This window comes from Clupea harengus, chromosome 20 (assembly GCF_900700415.2).
Source record: "Clupea harengus chromosome 20, Ch_v2.0.2, whole genome shotgun sequence".
Classification (NCBI taxonomy): Eukaryota; Metazoa; Chordata; class Actinopteri; order Clupeiformes; family Clupeidae; genus Clupea; species Clupea harengus.
In genome coordinates this window covers 8,605,335-8,624,457 of record NC_045171.1, presented here as the reverse complement: position 1 = coordinate 8,624,457, position 19,123 = coordinate 8,605,335, and the positions used below count along the sequence as shown (strand labels likewise).

At 41.7% G+C, this 19,123-nt stretch overlaps 3 protein-coding genes across 4 annotated transcripts in view; 2 read left to right on the top strand and 1 right to left on the bottom strand.

Annotated features, from left to right (window-relative positions):
- LOC116225189 (glutamine amidotransferase-like class 1 domain-containing protein 3A, mitochondrial) overlaps positions 1-44 on the top strand; it is a 5,216-nt gene extending 5,172 nt beyond the window's left edge. The window contains exon 5 of the mRNA XM_031587162.1: positions 1-44. This exon is cut by the window's left edge and continues 375 nt beyond it. The gene's annotated coding sequence lies outside the window, so the exon portion shown is untranslated.
- A 517-nt stretch (positions 45-561) lies between these two features.
- On the top strand, positions 562-6,114 carry LOC105904313 (glutamine amidotransferase-like class 1 domain-containing protein 3A, mitochondrial). Its single transcript, XM_012832191.3, has 5 exons — positions 562-657; positions 3,095-3,207; positions 4,771-4,942; positions 5,197-5,398; positions 5,616-6,114. The coding sequence occupies exons 2-5, from the start codon at positions 3,100-3,102 to the stop codon at positions 5,806-5,808; spliced, it is 675 nt and encodes a 224-aa protein (XP_012687645.2). The 5' UTR covers positions 562-657; positions 3,095-3,099; the 3' UTR covers positions 5,809-6,114.
- Positions 6,115-8,037: 1,923 nt separating this feature from the next.
- zgc:174917 (uncharacterized protein LOC565650 homolog) lies at positions 8,038-12,262 on the bottom strand. 2 transcript variants are annotated; one of them, XM_012830609.3, is made up of 8 exons: positions 12,164-12,262; positions 11,970-12,026; positions 11,005-11,322; positions 10,382-10,667; positions 9,892-9,983; positions 9,269-9,408; positions 8,804-8,908; positions 8,038-8,425 (listed from the first exon to the last, which is right to left on the bottom strand). In XM_012830609.3, the coding sequence occupies exons 3-8, from the start codon at positions 11,132-11,134 to the stop codon at positions 8,330-8,332; spliced, it is 849 nt and encodes a 282-aa protein (XP_012686063.2). In that variant the 5' UTR covers positions 11,135-11,322; positions 11,970-12,026; positions 12,164-12,262; the 3' UTR covers positions 8,038-8,329. The 2 variants fall into 2 exon arrangements, with proteins under 2 accessions (XP_012686063.2, XP_031413795.1); XM_031557935.2 differs by having other exon boundaries at positions 12,144-12,238.
- Positions 12,263-19,123: the final 6,861 nt, after the last annotated feature.

Genomic DNA, 19,123 nt, shown 5'->3' with positions numbered 1-19,123 from the left:
GTGTAAGCTATTGAATATGAATAAAATTCAAATTTATTTGTGAATTCGTTTTGTAGTATTCATAATTTATTTTGTTCTATTAATACTAATCCACTAAAGTCATAGGCCTACAATTTTATTTGTATTTGGTCTTGTCATGGTTACAGTTGTCTATAGCAGTGGTACAGAATGGAAATTGAACTTTTTACCAGATCTATTTGTATGGTGTAACAACATGGAGAACTGCCAGCCGATCAGTACATTATATATATAATGGCATGTCACTCTCCGAGTGCTCTTCTAGTTCTGGAATGTTATATCGGGACCTCGTCACAACATTAACGTAAGGATATTTAGCTAGTTGTGGAATAAACAAACTTAATTTGATTAAGAAAATATACATTTTAAATCACATCGTCGCTAACATTATTGGTATATTGGTTTGTCAAACAATTTAAATACCAAATAATAATTGACAAGGATATATCGGCCTAGCCTTTATGGCCCTGGTGAAGAGCCCGCCGTAGCGCGTCAGCAGCTGATATCAACACTTTTTATATGGGAGGGACCAATCCGGCTCTTCTCAGATGCAATATAAAACGGTTCAGTTGCAGTAGTTCTCTCGGCCACAGTGCACTCTGCAAACTCCCCTGAACGCAACTTCACTCTCGTTTCGAGGTGAGCCTTCTTTGTGTGATAATTCCATCTATTTAGTTAAGTGTAGACCAGTAGTCTTTTAAACTTTTGCGCTACAAATAAAACAAAACAAGAATGTGTAGTTAAAACACCTAGCATGTATTCATCTTAAGTTAGTTTCACTTTCATTCTGTGCTTCACGTATGTAGGCCTGTGTTACACTGCGCTGCAATGCCAGTGTAGCTACAAAACTCAGGCATTATTGTCAGGTTTTCTCTCAGTGTAGTTCTTTCTATGTGTCTCGGAAAGAGAGAGGAAATCTGACAGGGCAGGCGTTTCAACTCCGCACTCATGCCTGTGTGGATACACTTGAGATTTTGTAAGATTCCGCTTCGCTCTTCTTCGCTCTTTCAACCTACGTTAATTAATACAATTAATAAATAAAAATCAACATTTGAACACTCGTATCTAACAGTACGAAAACTTTGGATGTTTGCATGGTAGACATTGGGTACATACCACTTAATGCGGCGCTGTAATAGACAGTAAAAAAGGGGAATTCCCGTTCTCATGTCTGTCAGTTGGGCTAGACAAGATGGGTGCGTGCGACTGCGCAGAGCTGACGTAAAGCGATACATGCTGGACTTAAAGCTGCAGTAGGGAACTCGTATAAAAGTAACTTTTATGTTGTATTTGCTTAAACTGTCACTATGTCCAGACAGTAGTTCATGAGCCAGATAATCTGCGAAAGAAAATCAGGCTCCTGTGGCTCCACCCTGTGCATCTAATGCCATGTGCAAGAATCTCGACTGCATCAAAACAACCAATCAGAGCCAGGAGGAGTGTCTGACAAAGTGTCAATCACAGCTTTTGTACACCTGTCAATCACGCTCTTTCACATATTCGAGTTAGCATGCCAACTTCACTTTATGTAAACAGTTGTGAACTATGTGAACTATGCCTATAGGTGGCTTATATTAGAGCCAAGTCTTAATGCTACCTCTGATATAGATTGCTAAACTACTCCAGTACATGGCAGTTTTGAGGAATAGTCTGGCAAGTCTGTTTATTTATGATGAATATGATAACGATGATAATTGTATATTCCACTAAGAGAAGATCAGAAACAGCAAACAGCCACTTTGGTTTCCATTTCATTACTTTTCTTAACGAACTCTGCTGTAGATCATAGGTGCCTGGCATCCAGACTTTATTGCATGGTATCTCAACTTGAACTTCCCTATTCTTTATGACTCAAGATGGGCGGATGGATGACAATTGCACCAAGGCAGTTTTAGAGCTGTACTGCGGGGTTAGTGGCCCAATAGTAGAAATGCAAAAGTTTTTTGTTCTCATGGCTTGAAGCCCTAGTTGGTCCGAAGATAGCCCTAGCTCGCACTGGCTCAATAGTGGAATCACGGCTAGTGGGTGGCTTCAGTAGCAAACACAATGGCAGGTAAACAACCACCAGCAATGAAGAAAAGAAAGGATTAGACTGAGCCAGAGAGAAAACAAGGGTAAACCTCAGAAGTCTAAAGGACTAATAAGGACTAAACGGTTCAGAAGCCAAGCTTGAAAGTTTAGGGAAAGCACCCACCACAGGCACTGGAAGCCAGGCACTTGATAGTTTGTAGATGATGGTGTTGCAGTTAGTATAATGAGCCATAACCTAGCTTTTCAACCAACGCAGCGCCAGCAAGTAAGGACAGTGACAACAGAGGGAGTTGAAGGGCCTGAAAATTGAAGCCATGGTTGCTTTGGTCTGTTTTGGGGGAAAGGTTTTCGCTTGTACACTTTCAAAATCTATCTACTCTTGCCGGTTTCTCCAGAATTGCCTACTGCAGCTTTTTTTTCCAATGCATGCTGGTTAGAAATGTTGTCCGACTTTCGCCCGCGCTGTGAAACGTCAACATGTCACATGCAGTGGTGTAGTCCAGGGTATACGCAGGTATACGGAGTATACCCACTTATTTTTCAGTCAGCATTGCGTATACCCACTTCTCAAAACAGGGCGTTTATCCTGTGCTGTATGGGCTGCTTCAAAAAATTGCAAAATTAAGAGTATACCCACTTCTCCAGGGACCACTACACCACTGGTCACATGACATTAAAACCTTGCTGGAGCAAAGCGGCGTCCGTTTCTTCAGTCAGGTGTTGCAGTCTCTCCATCTGCTGCATGAGATAGAACACGGCTTCATGATGTCACAGTCAGAACATCAACCCCATTGGCTGGAATCTCCCATGACAAACATGACGTGTGTTTCCTTTTGCTAGAATGCGTGAATAGTTTTAAAATTTAAGAAATACTTTGATCTGATGTGTGATCTCTGCAACTGTGGCACTGAAAACCTTTTATTACTTTAATGCTATAGTGTAGGCTGATGATAAAAATGTGCGGAAAACACTCAGCACTGAATGAAGGTGACCTGCAATGCTGATCTCTTGAATGTATCCCATCTCTCTGTGTGTGTGTATGTAGGCACAATGGTGAAACGTGTGGCAGTGATCCTGGCTGGCTGCGGTGTGTTTGATGGCACAGAGATCAATGAGGCCTGTGCCGTGCTGGTGCACCTGAGTCGTGCTGGAGCTGAGGTGAGGACCGTTAGAAAAAGACCCAGTGGTGTACCTGGCTTTACACGCATCACACTTGCACACATGCAGAATGATGGATGCACCAACACTCATATACACATAGATGCACACATGCAGACACCGGTTCAGTTACAAACTCTTCTTTGTAACCAAATGCGTAGCTGCTGCAAGTTTAGATCACGGCACACTATCAGGTTTCTAGGCTCACACAGTGTAAATTTCTAGATCAAGACACACTATCAGTTCCTGAATATAGCTAATTTAGCCATTTACACACACACACACACACACAAGCACACGCACACGCACACACACACACACACACACACACACACACACACACACACACACACACACACACACACACACACACATTCTTAGAGTAAAGTTGCACACCAAAAAAGGCTGTTCTTATCACACTGTGCTTGGCTGTTAGCCATCAGGGGAATTATAATTAAAAGGCCAAACTGAATGCACGGTAGTAGTAGCCAGAAAAATAAGCATAAAGATAAGACAAGCTAATGGGTGTGTTCCCTCTTGCTGGCTCAGCTTCACAGGGCCAGATAGAATGACATCTGTAAATAAATATATGTATATATCGGTGGTGTACAGTGACTTTTACTATAGGCAAGCAGAGCTGTGCCGACCATGAGCTCCCCCCTTTTTTTCTGGCTTACAAGCCATTAGCTCACCAAACATAACTGCAGAGCCAGTTGAGCCATTTGATCTCCAACTCCATTCTACCAAGAAGTGTCTTGCACAGAATCCAAAAGCCTACTATTACTATCATAATGAACATTAAAGTCGCCCTTAAAATTTGAAAGCATCGAGGCGACCTATACCTTGAGACCTGGCATGGACTTGATACCTCCCTACCTGTCAAAAGGTTTTCTGACCATGCTGATAAATACATTAGATAGAAACTTCCAGTAGAATCAAAACTGGAAACTGCTTTATGAGCTGAAACAAACACATGTCTATAACACGTGCAGTATCATAAATGATTCCAGATCAGCTTAAGATGGCCGACACACAGTTTGCTGACCGGTTGTAACTATGATCTAGCCCTAGCTAGCCTCCCATTGTTTTCAGCAATACTGTGAGGGGACAAACTTAAATCAAACAGTAATATTAGATCCTAAATGGAGAGACAAGGGCTATACTACAGATATTTCCTATTCCTATTTGCTATTTATTGCAACAATATTGTTCAAATTCATGTCGATTTTTAGATTTAGCCGGGCAAGTACCGCTTGCCTTGATTACCCCGATGTCACGCCACTGGTGTAGATCTGTAAATGGAAACTCCACAGATACTCTATTGATCTCGAAGGAAATGTATTCTTTTTTAGGAAATGTAGATATCTGTATACTTTGATATGATTATGTTATTTGAGTTATAACATTACCTTTCCTCTGAAACATTCTGTTTCTCTTTCATTCAGGTTGTTATCGCTTTAATACACTGAAACAGTTCATATAAAATACATCCTTTTTATAATACATATAAATGTTATATGTGACTATGTACACTGAAATATACCTTCTTCCTGTGTGGGACAGGTGAAGATGTTTGCTCCGAATGTGGACCAGATGGATGTGGTGAACCACTGTGAGGGAAATCCCCAGACAGAGAAGCGCAACGTGCTGCTGGAAAGTGCCCGCATCGCTCGTGGCAAAGTCACTGACCTGGCCAAGCTGGACGTAGACGCCTTTGATGTCCTCATCATCCCAGGTGAGCTGACCATGTTCACACACACACACACACGCGAGTCCTTTAAAAAGCACAGGTGAATAACAAGCTCTTCTTATGTGTTAACTGAGGATGTATTTAATTTATCATGCATTACGGAGATAATGGGTTTCTTTTAACCCCAAAATCTCAGTCATCATTATATTCTTAGAGACAAATGTTTGAACACTCCTTTTTGTCTCAATTCTTATCATGTTGCTAGAATGATTTTACAATCATTATGCTGTTTTGTGCAGGTGGATTTGGAGTGGCCAAGAACCTGAGTGACTGGGCGACGAAGGGGAAGGACTTCTCTGTGAAGCCTGAGGTGGAGAAGGTGATCAAGAGCTTCCACAAGGCGGGCAAACCCATCGCTATGTGCTGCATTTCACCCGTGCTGGCCGCCAAGGTGCTGCCAGGCTGCGAGGTCACCGTGGGCCACGACTGCGAGAGCGAGAAGTGAGTGTGCGAGCATTGTGGCTCAACCCAACAGCAACTGATTCTGTACCTAATTCTGGTCCTGACTTGGAGCATTGTTTGTTGCCGTCTGCTCTAAAAGTCTTTATCATACATTTCATTTGGTTATGACTCTCTGCAATGTCTTCAGACACACAATGTCTTTAGTGATGGAGATTTGATTTCTAAGTGCCTGTTTCTTTCCCTCTCCCATCTCTAGGTGGCCCAGTGCGGGGACCGCCAAAACCCTGTGTGAGATGGGCTGCAAACACGTGAACAAGGACGTGACGGAGGCCCACGTCGATACGAAAAACAAACTGGTGACCACCAGTGCTTTCATGTGCAATGCCCCACTCCATGAGGTGTTTGACGGAGTGGGTGTCATGGTTACTGAGGTTCTGAAATTGATTTAATATGTCTGAAACTTGTCGGCTGTAGTTTGTGTTGGTGTTAGACACTTGGATTCATGCTCTTTTTATAGTTTATTTATAAAACAGGCAGCTTGTGTTTGTGCTGATTTAGTTGTGTTTTATGCAGAACTTCAGCCATTTCTGAAAAAGACATTATAGCCTTAATGCTTGTGTTGTGTTCATTTGAACCATGTAAGACATTATATGAATACAATTATTTGTGAATTAATTTTATATTATACATGATTTCTTTATGTTTTCATCAATACTGATCCATTAAACCAGTCATACAATTTGATTTTTATTTGGTATTTGTGACGATGTGCCGTCATTACAGATGAGTATGTGCTCTGACTGCCATGCCGTCGATCTTGGCTCTTTGCCGTTGCGGTCAGAGTGCATGTTTGGCACCCGGCTTCAAGTCCGGGTGGGGTGACTACGCTTTCCTTTCGCTACAGTCTTATCATGGTTACAGTTGTTTATAGCAGTGGTACAGAATAGAAATGGAACTTTTGACCAGATTTATTTGTAGGGTGTCCCACTATAGAGCACTGCCAGCCAATCACTATGTATGTATGTATTTATATAATGGCATGCCGTTTAGGAATAAGCAGTTCTGCTGTAGTAGCTTATTTGTATGTTTTAACAAAGCATCAAGACAGAGTACAGGCAAAAGAAAGTGCAGAGAAATTGCACGTGGTCGATCTAGGGTTCAGGTTAATTTCAAAGGCAGACTCTGATTGTGTGTAATCTGCTCCAAACTAACAGGGGCGGCACCAGGGGGGAGCTAGGGGGTGCTCTAGCTCCCCCTGGATTAGCCATAGCACCCCCATAGCACCCCCAAGAAAATATATTTCTTTAAATGATTGTTATTTAATTTCATTCTGAGTTATTTATTGTGTGATAATAATATTTAACTCACAAAAGAAAATTATAACAGATTGAAATTAACAGATTGTTTTAGACACAGAGCAATCATTCTGTCATACCCTATGACCCAATGGACGGTTGAAGGAGCTAGTGTTGATCAGTTCACCATTGACTTTTTTTATTTTTATAAATATACCTGGGCTCGTAGACATATTTATGTCAATCTAAATAGTCTGAATAGCCAAGTCGCATTGCCAAAAATACTGATGTAGACCCATATTCAGCGAAGAAATTACACTGACAAGTGCTATAGGCGGAATATGTGTGCGGGGGGAGGGGGCGTGTAGGCGGCGGTTAGTGATCTACCCTGATAATTTCACATATGTAAGTGCTATAGGCAGAATATGTGCGCGGGGGGAGGGGGGCGTGGCGGCTAGTGATCTACCCTGATCATTTCACATATGTAAGTGTTATAGGCAGAATATGTACGTGGGGGGAGGGGGCGTGGCGGCTGCGGTTACTGTCAGGGAAAAGACCCTCAACAGTTAGTTAGCAGATTAAAGACACTACCCAGCATGGAAGTGAACTGGACTGTTTACGAACAGGGCCCAGACGGAGAACAGACACCTTAAGTCTGTCTGACGTGCCATGCTAAAAACAAGTCCTTTTATTCAAACACAATGTTTACACAGGATGGCAGTCAGGATGCTGGGATACACTTAGGATAACTGCAGCTCAGCTGAATTTTATTTCTGCCTAGCAACGAGTCAATTTACAACCCGCTTTCTCCTTATGTCAGAAAAACATCACGTGAGGCATCTGGTTTCACATTCTCAGCTCACTAAGTGTTTTCTAAAATCCAACCTACACACACTTTACACACAACATTTTGAACAGGCCTTTTAGCTAAAACATTCATGATAAAATATACTAATACTTTCTTTAACAGTTACAAACATGAAAAAGAAGGGTACGGGACTGTAAAATGTTTTGGAAATCACTGGCACATTAGTGGGCAGCGGATTACTTTCTAGTCAGAATGGTGGTCTCTGGGACAAAACCAGTTGAAAACCCCTGTAGTAGAGAACCATGTGACACATAGGCTATCACCCTCATTTCATAGCACCCTCGCTAAAACGCAGAGCTCCCCATAGCACCTGCAGAAAAAAAATGTCTGGCGTCGCCACTGCAAACTAACCATATCAATGTAGCAAAAAGTTAGCTGTCTAACTCAGAGTGAAAAGGGTGAAATTAGGCATTTTGTATAATCACATTCACATCACATTTCCATAGCCTCTCAAACTGAGTGGATATGGGATAGCTGACTATAATAAGCAAAAGGCCAACACAAGATCAACAAGGTACGGTTGAAACATTTATTAAACTGAGGTAACATTCAGAATCAAGCATATACAAAGCATCAAGCCCTTACACATAGCCCTCGAAACCAAAACATATATCATTAAACAAATAATGATCACATACATCACCCAAAGTCATATTACTTTATATATAATGATAGATGTTAAAATTCTTCAGATATTCCGGTAAAATGTATAATAACAAAAGTGCAATAGAAAGAAGATGAATAATCTTCCTCCTCTTCCTCCTCCTCCTCCTCCTCTCGTTCTCTGCAGCTCATTGGCTGTAGTCTTTAGAGCTCTGGCTTTTCGTTGTTTGAGAAGTGTCTATACTGGTCAGTGCCACTGACCACAACAGTCGCATGGAAACGGCGGGGTCTGTCAGGATCCTGGGGAAAAGATACAGAGAGGCCTTCAGAGAAAAGAAAAGACTGACAAAAAGGGCTGAGCTTTCATACTTTTTTTTGTTTAGACAAAACATTTCCTCCATATTCTTAAACCGTTCCACTGCTTGTAGATACAAACGTGTGGAGGAAATGAGTCACCCATGGCTTCAAACACTCCTCTTAAAAAAGTCCTCCTGGCTGTTAAAGAAGAGACTATGATACTTAATTATCATTACTATAGAAATATTCCCACAGTAATACAATAATAATGAATAAATAATAATAATAATAAAAATACAAACCTGTACACACTTCTGTAAAAAGGACAGTTAGCATCATTGAAGTCAATTTGTGAATACCACTCTGTGCAGTTTCTCTCACCTGGATTGGATAAGCACACGTGGGGACGTAGCGGATAACGAAACCACAGCGCCTGCGGTCAGACCTGTTGGGATCGCTGGCGTGGACAAGCAGGCCATCATGCACCTGTGTGATATCAGCACAGTATCAACATTAATAACCAGACCAAACAACCATCATGCACCTGAGTGATATCAGCACAGTATCAACATTAATAACCAGACCAAATAACCAAATGTCCAGTAACCAGCAGTTTGATGTGCCAGTTAAAATGGTCAAACAGTGATTGAACAAGTATTGGTAAGAAAGTAAGTAAAAATGTATAGAAATAAGAATAAAGTACGGTATATCATTTGTCAAATCTTTGATACAAAGCCGGTTTACACACAGATCAGGATTTTATGCCTTGATGTTATATGAGTTTATACATTTACGAGGATTTTCTGCCTTGATGTTTTATGAGTTACACATAACAGGGCAACTCACCGACATCTGCCCAGCCTGCAGAGGGCAGAGTAGAGCCTTGTCTGTCTGCACCAGTTCTTCTGGGATCTCCTGATTGACAGACAGCATGTTGCCTGAGCGCTGGGACTGGCGGTGATGAAGCATCCCCGAGCAGTGACTTCCTGTTGGAGAGAGGAAAGCAGCTTGAGTTTGGTTCATAAATCACACAGCCCTCCACTGTGTTTAACGGTCACAGAGGGGCTTTTTACGGAGCTAGAACAGACATGATGTTTGTGGAACCTAAGTGGTCTAGACAGAGTCTGTAAAAGCTGTAAAAAAAGAATACATACATACAGTATATATATATACACACAGGGAGGGCAACATTTTATAGTATTTTTAACACGCCTGAAATGTGCTTTGTGAATGGTGACATTGTCTGTGATTTTAATATACAGCTTTGTAAAAAATATGTTGTTGCCAAGTCTTATTTCTGGTAATTGTTTGTCCCTGGGGAACAATAAAGGTGTACAGTACCTTACAGTACCCTACCCCACCCTACCCAACTCCTCTATATTCTCCTACCCTAACCTACCCCTCTATATTCTCCTACCCTAACCTACCCCTCTATATTCTCCTACTCTACATTTCAAGGAGTTCTGTACCTGGAATAACTTGAAGAGCTCCATTGTCCTCCAGTGAGTCATCCAGAGCCAGCCACACAGACAGCACTGGACCTCCATCAAGACCCCAGTACCTGTGAATCACAGGGAACACTTATTTATCATATCCAGTTGGTTTTGATTTGATATGGTAGAAACATCAATAAATCAATGGACTTTTTTTGGCCATGACTACAGCATATTCACGGTAAACCCAACCAAAGCTCTTCTATGTGTCTCTGTATATATGTGTACAGTGGGGCAAAAAAGTATTTAGTCAGCCACCAATTGTGCAAGTTCTCCCACTTAAAAAGATGAGAGAGGCCATCATACTTATTTTCCACCATAATTTGCAAATGCATTCTTTAAAAATCAGACAATGTGTGCCTCTCTCATCTTTTTAAGTGGGAGAACTTGCACAATTGGTGGCTGACTAAATACTTTTTTGCCCCACTGTATGTATAGATGTGAGTGCATCAGCGCTCTCACCCACCTCATGTCCTGGTGCCAGGCCACGTAAGGCAGCACTAGCTCCTCTTTCTGCTTTTCCGGTCCGGCTGTCTCTTCCCCTGCCAGTCCATTCTCATAGGCGATGACATCATCACTTCTGTTGCCCCGGGATACTGGGTATTTACAGATGAACCTGGAGTCCAGCAGGAGGATGTCTGGACCTAGGACGGCACGTACCACCTCCAGAACGCGGGGGTGCTTGACCAGCCCCCTCACCCAGTCGTACTGCATATGCACATTGTGGAGGCTGTACCCGGTATACTCTGTACCTATTGGGGAAGAGCGCAGATACTCATTAGCATAGCTGTGCCACGCAAACTGATGGCAGAGAAACTGACTCTTCTTGTGTCAACAAAAGCTCTAAGTCTGTGGTTTCTTCTAGTTCTAGCTACTGTATCATATCTTTAAGTTCTGGTGTCTATGCTGAATCACAAAAGATGTTTTCAGAATGAAAATCACAAAATCTCTCAATCTCTCTTCACAGTTTGACCATTTCATGCAACAAGAAAACACATTTCAGGTGACATCCCATAGGTTTCCAACATGAAAACTGAAATGAGATGAAAACAGGATTTAGACCGCATCGCACGGTTGACTGGTACTCACCGAACTTCCTCTCCAGCTGGGCGAAGGCCTCCCTGGCGTGCCGGAGCTCCGCGGGGTCCAGCACGCTCACTCCGCTCAGGTAGCCCTGCTGCTCGTATAGGCTGGACATCTGCTCCGTGGACACACTCATGACTGCTGCTGAGGGATGCTTCCTGATGTTCCTGATGCTGGTCTCCGTCTGTCTTTGTCTCTGTCTTTTCGCTCTCTCTTTCTTTGCTTCTCTCTCTCTCTCACTCTGTCTGGAATCACCAGCTGGGCCCTCGTCAGACTGTGTCAGCTTATCCAGACGAAACCCTTTTTTTATAACCTGCACTCAGCCTGTGAAAAAAAGAGAGAGGGTGACAGAGAGCGAGAGAGAGAGAGAGAGAGAGAGAGAGAGAGAGAGAGAGAGAGGGGCCATTACAAGCTTCTCCTGACAGAGGTATTTCCGTTTCTCCTCAGAAACAAACTTTCCTCAGAAACGTCTCTTTTTCTGGCACTCCTCTCTCCTCGCTTCTGTTTTCCTCCCTCGTTCGCTCGCTCACTCAGGATAAATGTATTCTGGGCTGTTTATGGAGCGCCAGAAGATTCCGGGGGCAGCGCTGCGTGACGGTGCTAATGACAAAAACATCTCTGGGGCTGCACACGCGAGCGGCGACACCCCTGTCCCACGGGCCCAATGCAGTGCCTACTCAGACAGACCAAACACACACTGTGGTCAGTCAGTGTCTCCCTCTCTCCGTCAGTTTCTCCCTCTCTCCGTCAGTCTGTGTCTCCTTCTGTCTCTCTGTCTCTCCCTCTGACTATTTCTGTCTCTTTTCCTTCTCTTTTACCCTTTTCTTTATGACTTGCTCTCACACCTGTAGTTTTCTAGCTAACACACACACACACACACACACACACACACACACACACACACACACACACTGGTCTCAGCCTCTGATGCCTGCTGTGATGTATTTAAATGCCTCAGGAGAGAGCCTCACCTGTGTACACCTGTGCGAAGCGTCAGCTGGATCCCTAATGTTTTTAGATGCTGTGAGCTGCAACAGAGAAGTAATGAAGCTGGAGTAAAACCAGATGAAACATAATTCACCAGGCTTTTGACAAGTGAACCTAAAAAAAACCCACACAATCCACTGTGCTGTGAGCTCAGTCACCTCAATTACTCTCTCAGTACCTCAGATGATCTCTTTGGCGGCGGGCGTCTCTCTGACTGTAGTCTGGGTAAGGTCCACTTTGGTCCCACCTGGAAACTCTACTTTGAACTTCATGCCACAGGTGCTTTATATTGTGTTGAGCTGGAGGAGGAGGGTGAGAGGGATGTGCCCATCACATCTTTACCTGTCATTGCAGTCAGTGAAGGGGATTGAGCAATGACACGGATGTCAAGATAACGTGGGTTGCTGCTATTGAAAACTCTGCCCCTGAACAACCTAAAAATAGCTTTACTGGACTGAAGACAACGCCTCTACTAGAATATTACAAGGAAACCGGAAAGTGTTGGAATATCTACCCGACAACTGTTTCCATAGCTGACATTGAGCAATCACATTCTACAGTGCCACCTATTGGCCTTTTACTTGCAATGCAACATGATAGCATCCCTCAACAACGCCCTTTACACTGAGCTTGAAAGGAACCATGCATGCAGTGTGCTATTACATATTAAGAGGAGACCCTTTCAAGAACCGGGAGGAAAAAAGCATGGAAAAAAAAGGACATATTGCAGGTGCTTGCCATTAATTTCCTCAATTACATCAGGTCAACTAAGAAACAGTTGAGCTTACACAGATAACACATGACACTGCAAAAGTGCTCACAGGTTTAATTAAAATGTCACGTGCAATTCACTTTTATCTTTTATTTGTGTCGTTTTTTTTATTTAATTCTTTAAATAAAATAAAATAATGAATGTGTTTTTGGAGGGAAGGTTGTTGTGAACTTTGTGGCATCTTGCTGTAGACTTTGTGGTTGTGAGATATTAACACTATACAACTAAGTCATATATTCCATACCATAACCATCAATTCTAAATCTGATGGTGATGGTGATGGTGATGGTGATGGTGATGATGATGATGACGATCACGACGATGGTGATGATGATGATGCATTTTGAAATATATGATCACAGCACTTGCTGAAAATAGGACATAGGTGAGGTCATGAATGTCCCTACTTGACCTTGTAACCTGAGCCAATGAGGAAGACAGACTCATACCGCAGGTGTTTCGCTGGAAAATGGATGACACACCACATATTACTGATCAGTGACAATGTCACTGATGTAACAGGGAAAAAACAGAACAGCAGCCCTTTTTCAACAAGCATAATTCATTGAAAAACAATAAAGAAATTAAAAACTGGAAACTTTTAATTTCCTGATTAACTCCACACTGAAAAACTGTTTCACAGTAAGTGCAAAAAGCACCCCAGAAAAAAACACATTCTTTTTTTCAGAGCAGAAGAAAAGAGTTAAATGAGTCAAAATACCAACTGGGAGGACAAAAGCGTGGAAAAATGGGAGGTCATATTTCAGGTTTTTCTGAAAAATTTGCTTGCCATTCTTTTCCTCAATTAATATCTAAGTTTTTCGGTACTTTTGCACGGCTCCCTTAGATTTCCTTCTAGTCACCCAGTGGGAACTTTGGAACATGGCCCAATAGAACTTCTGCAAAGAATTGTCAATTGTGTTTGCTTTTACAGTAATTATGTTGCATATGCTTTTATCCTAAGGACGTACTTAGAGATGAGATCTTGGTACATTTACTCACTTGGAATTTAACTGGAAACATCATCACCCCGCTCTTTCCTGTTTCATGGCATTTCTAAAGGAATGTTGACATTTCTTGTGAATGTTGACAGCTGGGATTAATGTGTGTTAGTTTTGTCATGAGCCTTTCCGAGAAACAGAGCACTTATTGCTGGAGGTGAGAGCTGGAAGAACACTGCAAAACTGCTCACAGGTTTAATTAAAATGTAATGTGCAATTCACTTTTATCTTTTATTTGTGTAGTTATTTTATTTAATTCATTAAATTAAATAAATAATGTATTCATTTTTTCGGAGGGAAGGTTTTCGTGCAATTTGTGAATTTTGTGGTATCTTGCTGTAGACTTTGTGGTTTGGAGAGATGAATACTATACAACTCACTCATATATTCCATACAATAATCATAACTGTAAATTTGATGATGATGATGATGGTGATGGTGATGATGATGATGATGACGATGACGATGACGATGACGATGATGGTGATGGTGATAGTGATGATGATGATGATGATGATCATCATAATGCATTTTATGAAATATATGTTCACAGCACTTGCTGAAAATAGGACATAGAGGTGATGACTGACCTTACTTGATCTTGTAACCTCAGCTAATGAGGAAGACAGCGTGTGCAGGTGAGCAGATGACATATCCGTTAAGCTGTGATGAAATGTTCTTCAGTAACCAGGCCTCTTTTTGTCTTATACAAATATTATTGGAACCAATCATAGGTTAAGCATTTATGCTTATAATTCTAAAGAAAACAGGAAGGGCTTGTGACTCCCACTGTTCTGGGTGGGGAATGTCAGCATACTTGATTTACTGGAGTGGTTCCGTGAACTTGATGTACCTGAGGCTCAAACTTGGCACATTGACCATGGGACACAGGCACACGGACAACTAGTGTGAGAGAAGGAGATAAGGAAGATATGCTGAGTTTATCAGGGAGTGCGGCCGTCAAATGTCTCTTACTCAACTAGAGAGAAGGAGAGATGACAACAGATCAAAAGTAATATTTGTTTTAGATTTTCTGAGTGGTGCAGTTCAAGAAGTCATTTTTTTGCGCAAACATGAAGAGGTTCCAGGAAATCTCCATCTTTGGTGAAGGGTTATATCTTTCCCTTTTAATCAAAAATGATATTTGTTGTGAACAGCGCAAATCATACAGATTCAAGAGATCATGTTTGCACAATGCCGCCTAGTGCTTCTCTCATATTCATGTTCTGATAATGGTGCCATTCAGGGTCGGGTCTCACTACAGCATGGCCTATCGTTGCATACAGCTTACAATCAGAGCAGGATAGCAGGCTCCAGAGGGTTTAAAAACAAAGAGGTTTTAGGAAGACTCCATCTTTGGTCTGTGTTATACTTCTCACTTCAGTGCAGAGAATATACTGGAGCCATGGCCCACTGTGAAGGCTACTTTGGCGCCCTTATTTTTAGGGGTAAGCCATAATTACAGCACATGTTTTTGAGTCAGCTCACCGGGTGATCCCATGGACATTAGAGAAAAATGTCACACAGAATACAAACAAGAACGCAATGTACCTACATACCTCCTGTGATTGGCAACTTGTGCCAGTTTCTGTGTACATTTGGTTTCTTGTGAAATGGACTGAACCAATCACGTAATCACATTATTCGCTGGCATGTGTTTTACTTTCATTTCAGTTCCATCATGCTGATGTTTCATTAGTCATGCAATTTCCCACCACCTTCCTTCTGTGGCATGGCTACATATTTTAGTGACATACTATAAAACGCCCTCTTTGTGTGTCCTCAAATCTACAAACTGAGTCACGATAAATAAAGATGCCACTAATTCTTCGAACCTTCCGCCTGGATTTAGCGTTAATTTCCTTCTATGACTTAGTGAGATAACACAAAGGCCTTTTTAAATACGTCTTGGATGAGAAGACATCCAAAGAATGATGACCTCTGCGAGCTTGACAGCATCTGTCTGTCATAATGTGTGGGCACAGGGACATGGTGTCTGGGATGGCTATGCTATCTGCCAGTTTCAACAGAAAGTCACTTTGGGGTTTTCCCTCTTCACACTAGCGTTTTTTTGTGAATTTTGTGAACTTTGTAGTATCTTGCTGTACGCTTTGTGGTGTGAGAGATTAATACTATACAACTCACTCATATAACCCATACCATAATCATAAACTCTAAATCTGATGATGGTGATGGTGATGGTGATGATGATGATGGTGATGATGATGATGATGATGATGAAGATGATGATGATGATGATAATGGAAATGAATTTTATGAAATATATGATCACAGCACTTGCTGAAAATAGGACATAGGTGAGGTGATGACTGACCCTACTCGATCTTGTAACCTGAGCCAATGAGAAGACAGACACACAACGCAGGTGTTTTACTGGAAAACAGAAGGACATATTTCTTTAAATATTCTTTTCCTCAGTTAGTACATCTGGTAAAAATGAAGCCGTTTACATCAGGGGTTTTCAACCAGGGGTCCGTGGCCCCCTGGCGGTCCGCGATGGCATTGCAGGGGGTCCGCGACATGAGCCTATGTTGATCAGTTCACCATTAAATTTTTTTATTTTTATAAATTCACTTTGATATTTCAACACATTTCAAGATTACTCTTGAATATCGTGAAAAATATCGAAGAAATTACACTGACAAGTGCTACAGGCAGAATATGTGTGCGGGGGGAGGGGGCGTGGTGACGGCGGTTAGTGATCTACCCTGATAACTGCACATATTTAAGTGTTATATAGGCAGAATATGTGTGCGGGGGGAGGGGGCGTGGTGACGGCGGTTAGTGATCTACCCTGATAACTTCACATATTTAAGTGTTATAGGCAGAATATCTGTGCGGGGGGAGGGGGCGTGGCGGTTGCAGTTACAAACACGCACTCGCGTGCAGGCACATCAGTGGGCCGCAAATTACTTTATAGTCAGAATGGTGGTCCCTGGGACAAAACCAGTTGAAAACCCCTGGTTTACATCATTGTTTTTATTAGATCTCTCTGACCTTATTCATACCAGAAGAAATACTAGAATCACATGGTTAATGACTCGGAATAGGGTGTACTGACATCGAAATGTTTGTCTCTGTTATGTGCACCTAAAATAAGGGCACGTTAGTCTGTGTTATGTGCACCTACAATAAAGACAATATCTGTTTGTGTGCTGCAGTGACAGTTTATTATCTATGTCTATTCATACATATGAATACTAAGTGCGTTTAATATAATTTTTGCCTTTTTCTTTCTGCTTTACATACACAAAGATGTTGAGCTAACACAGATTTGAACTAACACATGACAAGATAATGTGGAACAGTGAGACTGAAAACAAGGCCAATGTGCAGTATATTGTCAAGGAACTGTTCTAAGGAAAACACTCATGTTATTTCCATAAACACCAATAAGAGTTGCTGATTTACTTGGTGTCAACAAACTCCTCCATCAATTATGCTGATGGGTTTTTCCCTGAGTTCAGCTCCTCAACAATGTTTAGCAGATTCCCATGGAAACCCCACAAGCCCATGACGAACGAGCTTTTCCATTCTGACCTTTCTTGTCTGACACAGAGTCTGTATGGCATGGCAAGAGAATAGGGACAATTCTTAGCCACGACACCTGAGAAATTGGCAAACATCCCTCCTGGTTAATTCTTAGTCAAGACTTGGTCAAGACTTTTCAACCTCCACACCTGGCTGCGAGCGACCTGCGCTTCATTAGACATTGACTGTGTTAACAACTTTGACCTGTTCTGGGAGAGGCCCAGCCTGCTGAAGCATGATGGCCTCCACCCGAATCGGATCGGAGCCAGTCTGCTGTCGGACAACATGAAGACCACCCTAAGGCACTGACATCCTGTAGAAAACATCACAGACTCATGCCCCCCAGGTAGTAACTCTAATAACACTGTTTATGAAAATGAATCTGAATCTGTCAATGTTTTCTACAGAGCAATATATGACACCACTACCTCAGAACAGGCTGCTTCATATAATATTATGGCATGCGCCTATAATCCTATTCCAGTTTTAATCTCTACCCAACGCACAGTTAAAAACAAAGGCCATAGATACAATAGAAACAATAGAAGCCCAGCAAATATTCTATCTATACCCCGGCATATTCCTCCTTCCTGTGAGCCACTATATCCAGAAAATATTTCAATGGCAATACTAAATATTAGGTCACTATCAGGGAAAACATTTCTCATTAACGATCTTATATGTGAACGTAAATTAGACTGTATGTTTTTAACAGAAACCTGGCTAAACAAAAATGGGTCTGCAGCTCTTATTGAAGCATCCCCTCCCAATTATAGCTTTTTTCAGTCCATTAGAACAGGTAAAAAAGGGGGCGGGACAGCCACCATAACCACGGATGCCCTGTGCTGCAGGAGCATCTCCTTCGATGATTTTGCCTCATTTGAATATCATGCCATAGTTCTAAAGTGCCAGCCTCCTGTTCTGACAGTAACTGTGTATAGGCCACCCAAGCAATGTCCCACTTTTCTAACAGACTTTTCAGAACTACTCTCCATTATACACACAAACTACGATAAGATTATTATCACTGGTGATTTTAACATACATGTTGATAATGGGAACGACTCAAAGGCCCGGGATTTTATGAATCTCTTGAATTCCATGGACTTTACACAACACATCACTGAACCCACTCACAACCGTGGCCACACCCTTGATCTAGTTATTACAAAGGGTCTTACAACTGTTATATCGTCTATCTGTGACCTTGCTCTTTCTGACCACTTTTGTATTTTCTTTACAGCACTGGTACCTAAAGTTAGAAATAGTGCTGAATGTTTTATTAAGAAACGCTATCTTAACTCTGCAGCAGCTGAGAATTTCAAAGTAATGATGAACATAACTAGTGCAAAAAACCCAGATACGGGGCCATCATGTGTTAATGATCTAGTAACTACTCTAAATACAAAATTAAGGACAGCACTTGACTCTGTAGCACCATTGAAACAAAAAAAGGTTTTAGCCAAACAAAAAGCTCCATGGAGAAATGAGGAAATTATTAAACTTAAGAGATCCTGCAGAAGGTCTGAGCGTACATGGAGAAAGACCAAGCTACAGGTCCACCTTGATATCTTTAAGGATAAACTTTCAGTCTTTAATAAAGCAATAAGAAATGCTAGGAAGGATCATTTCTCTAATTTGATATCTACAAATTCTAACAATTCCAGGGTCCTCTTTTCAACAATAGACAGCCTTATAAATCCTGCACCTAAAGTAGATGATAGTCTCTTTTCCACCTCCAAATGTAAGGAATTTGCAGCATTCTTCAGAGATAAGATAACGAACATTAGGAAAAATATTGCTCAAGAAATTC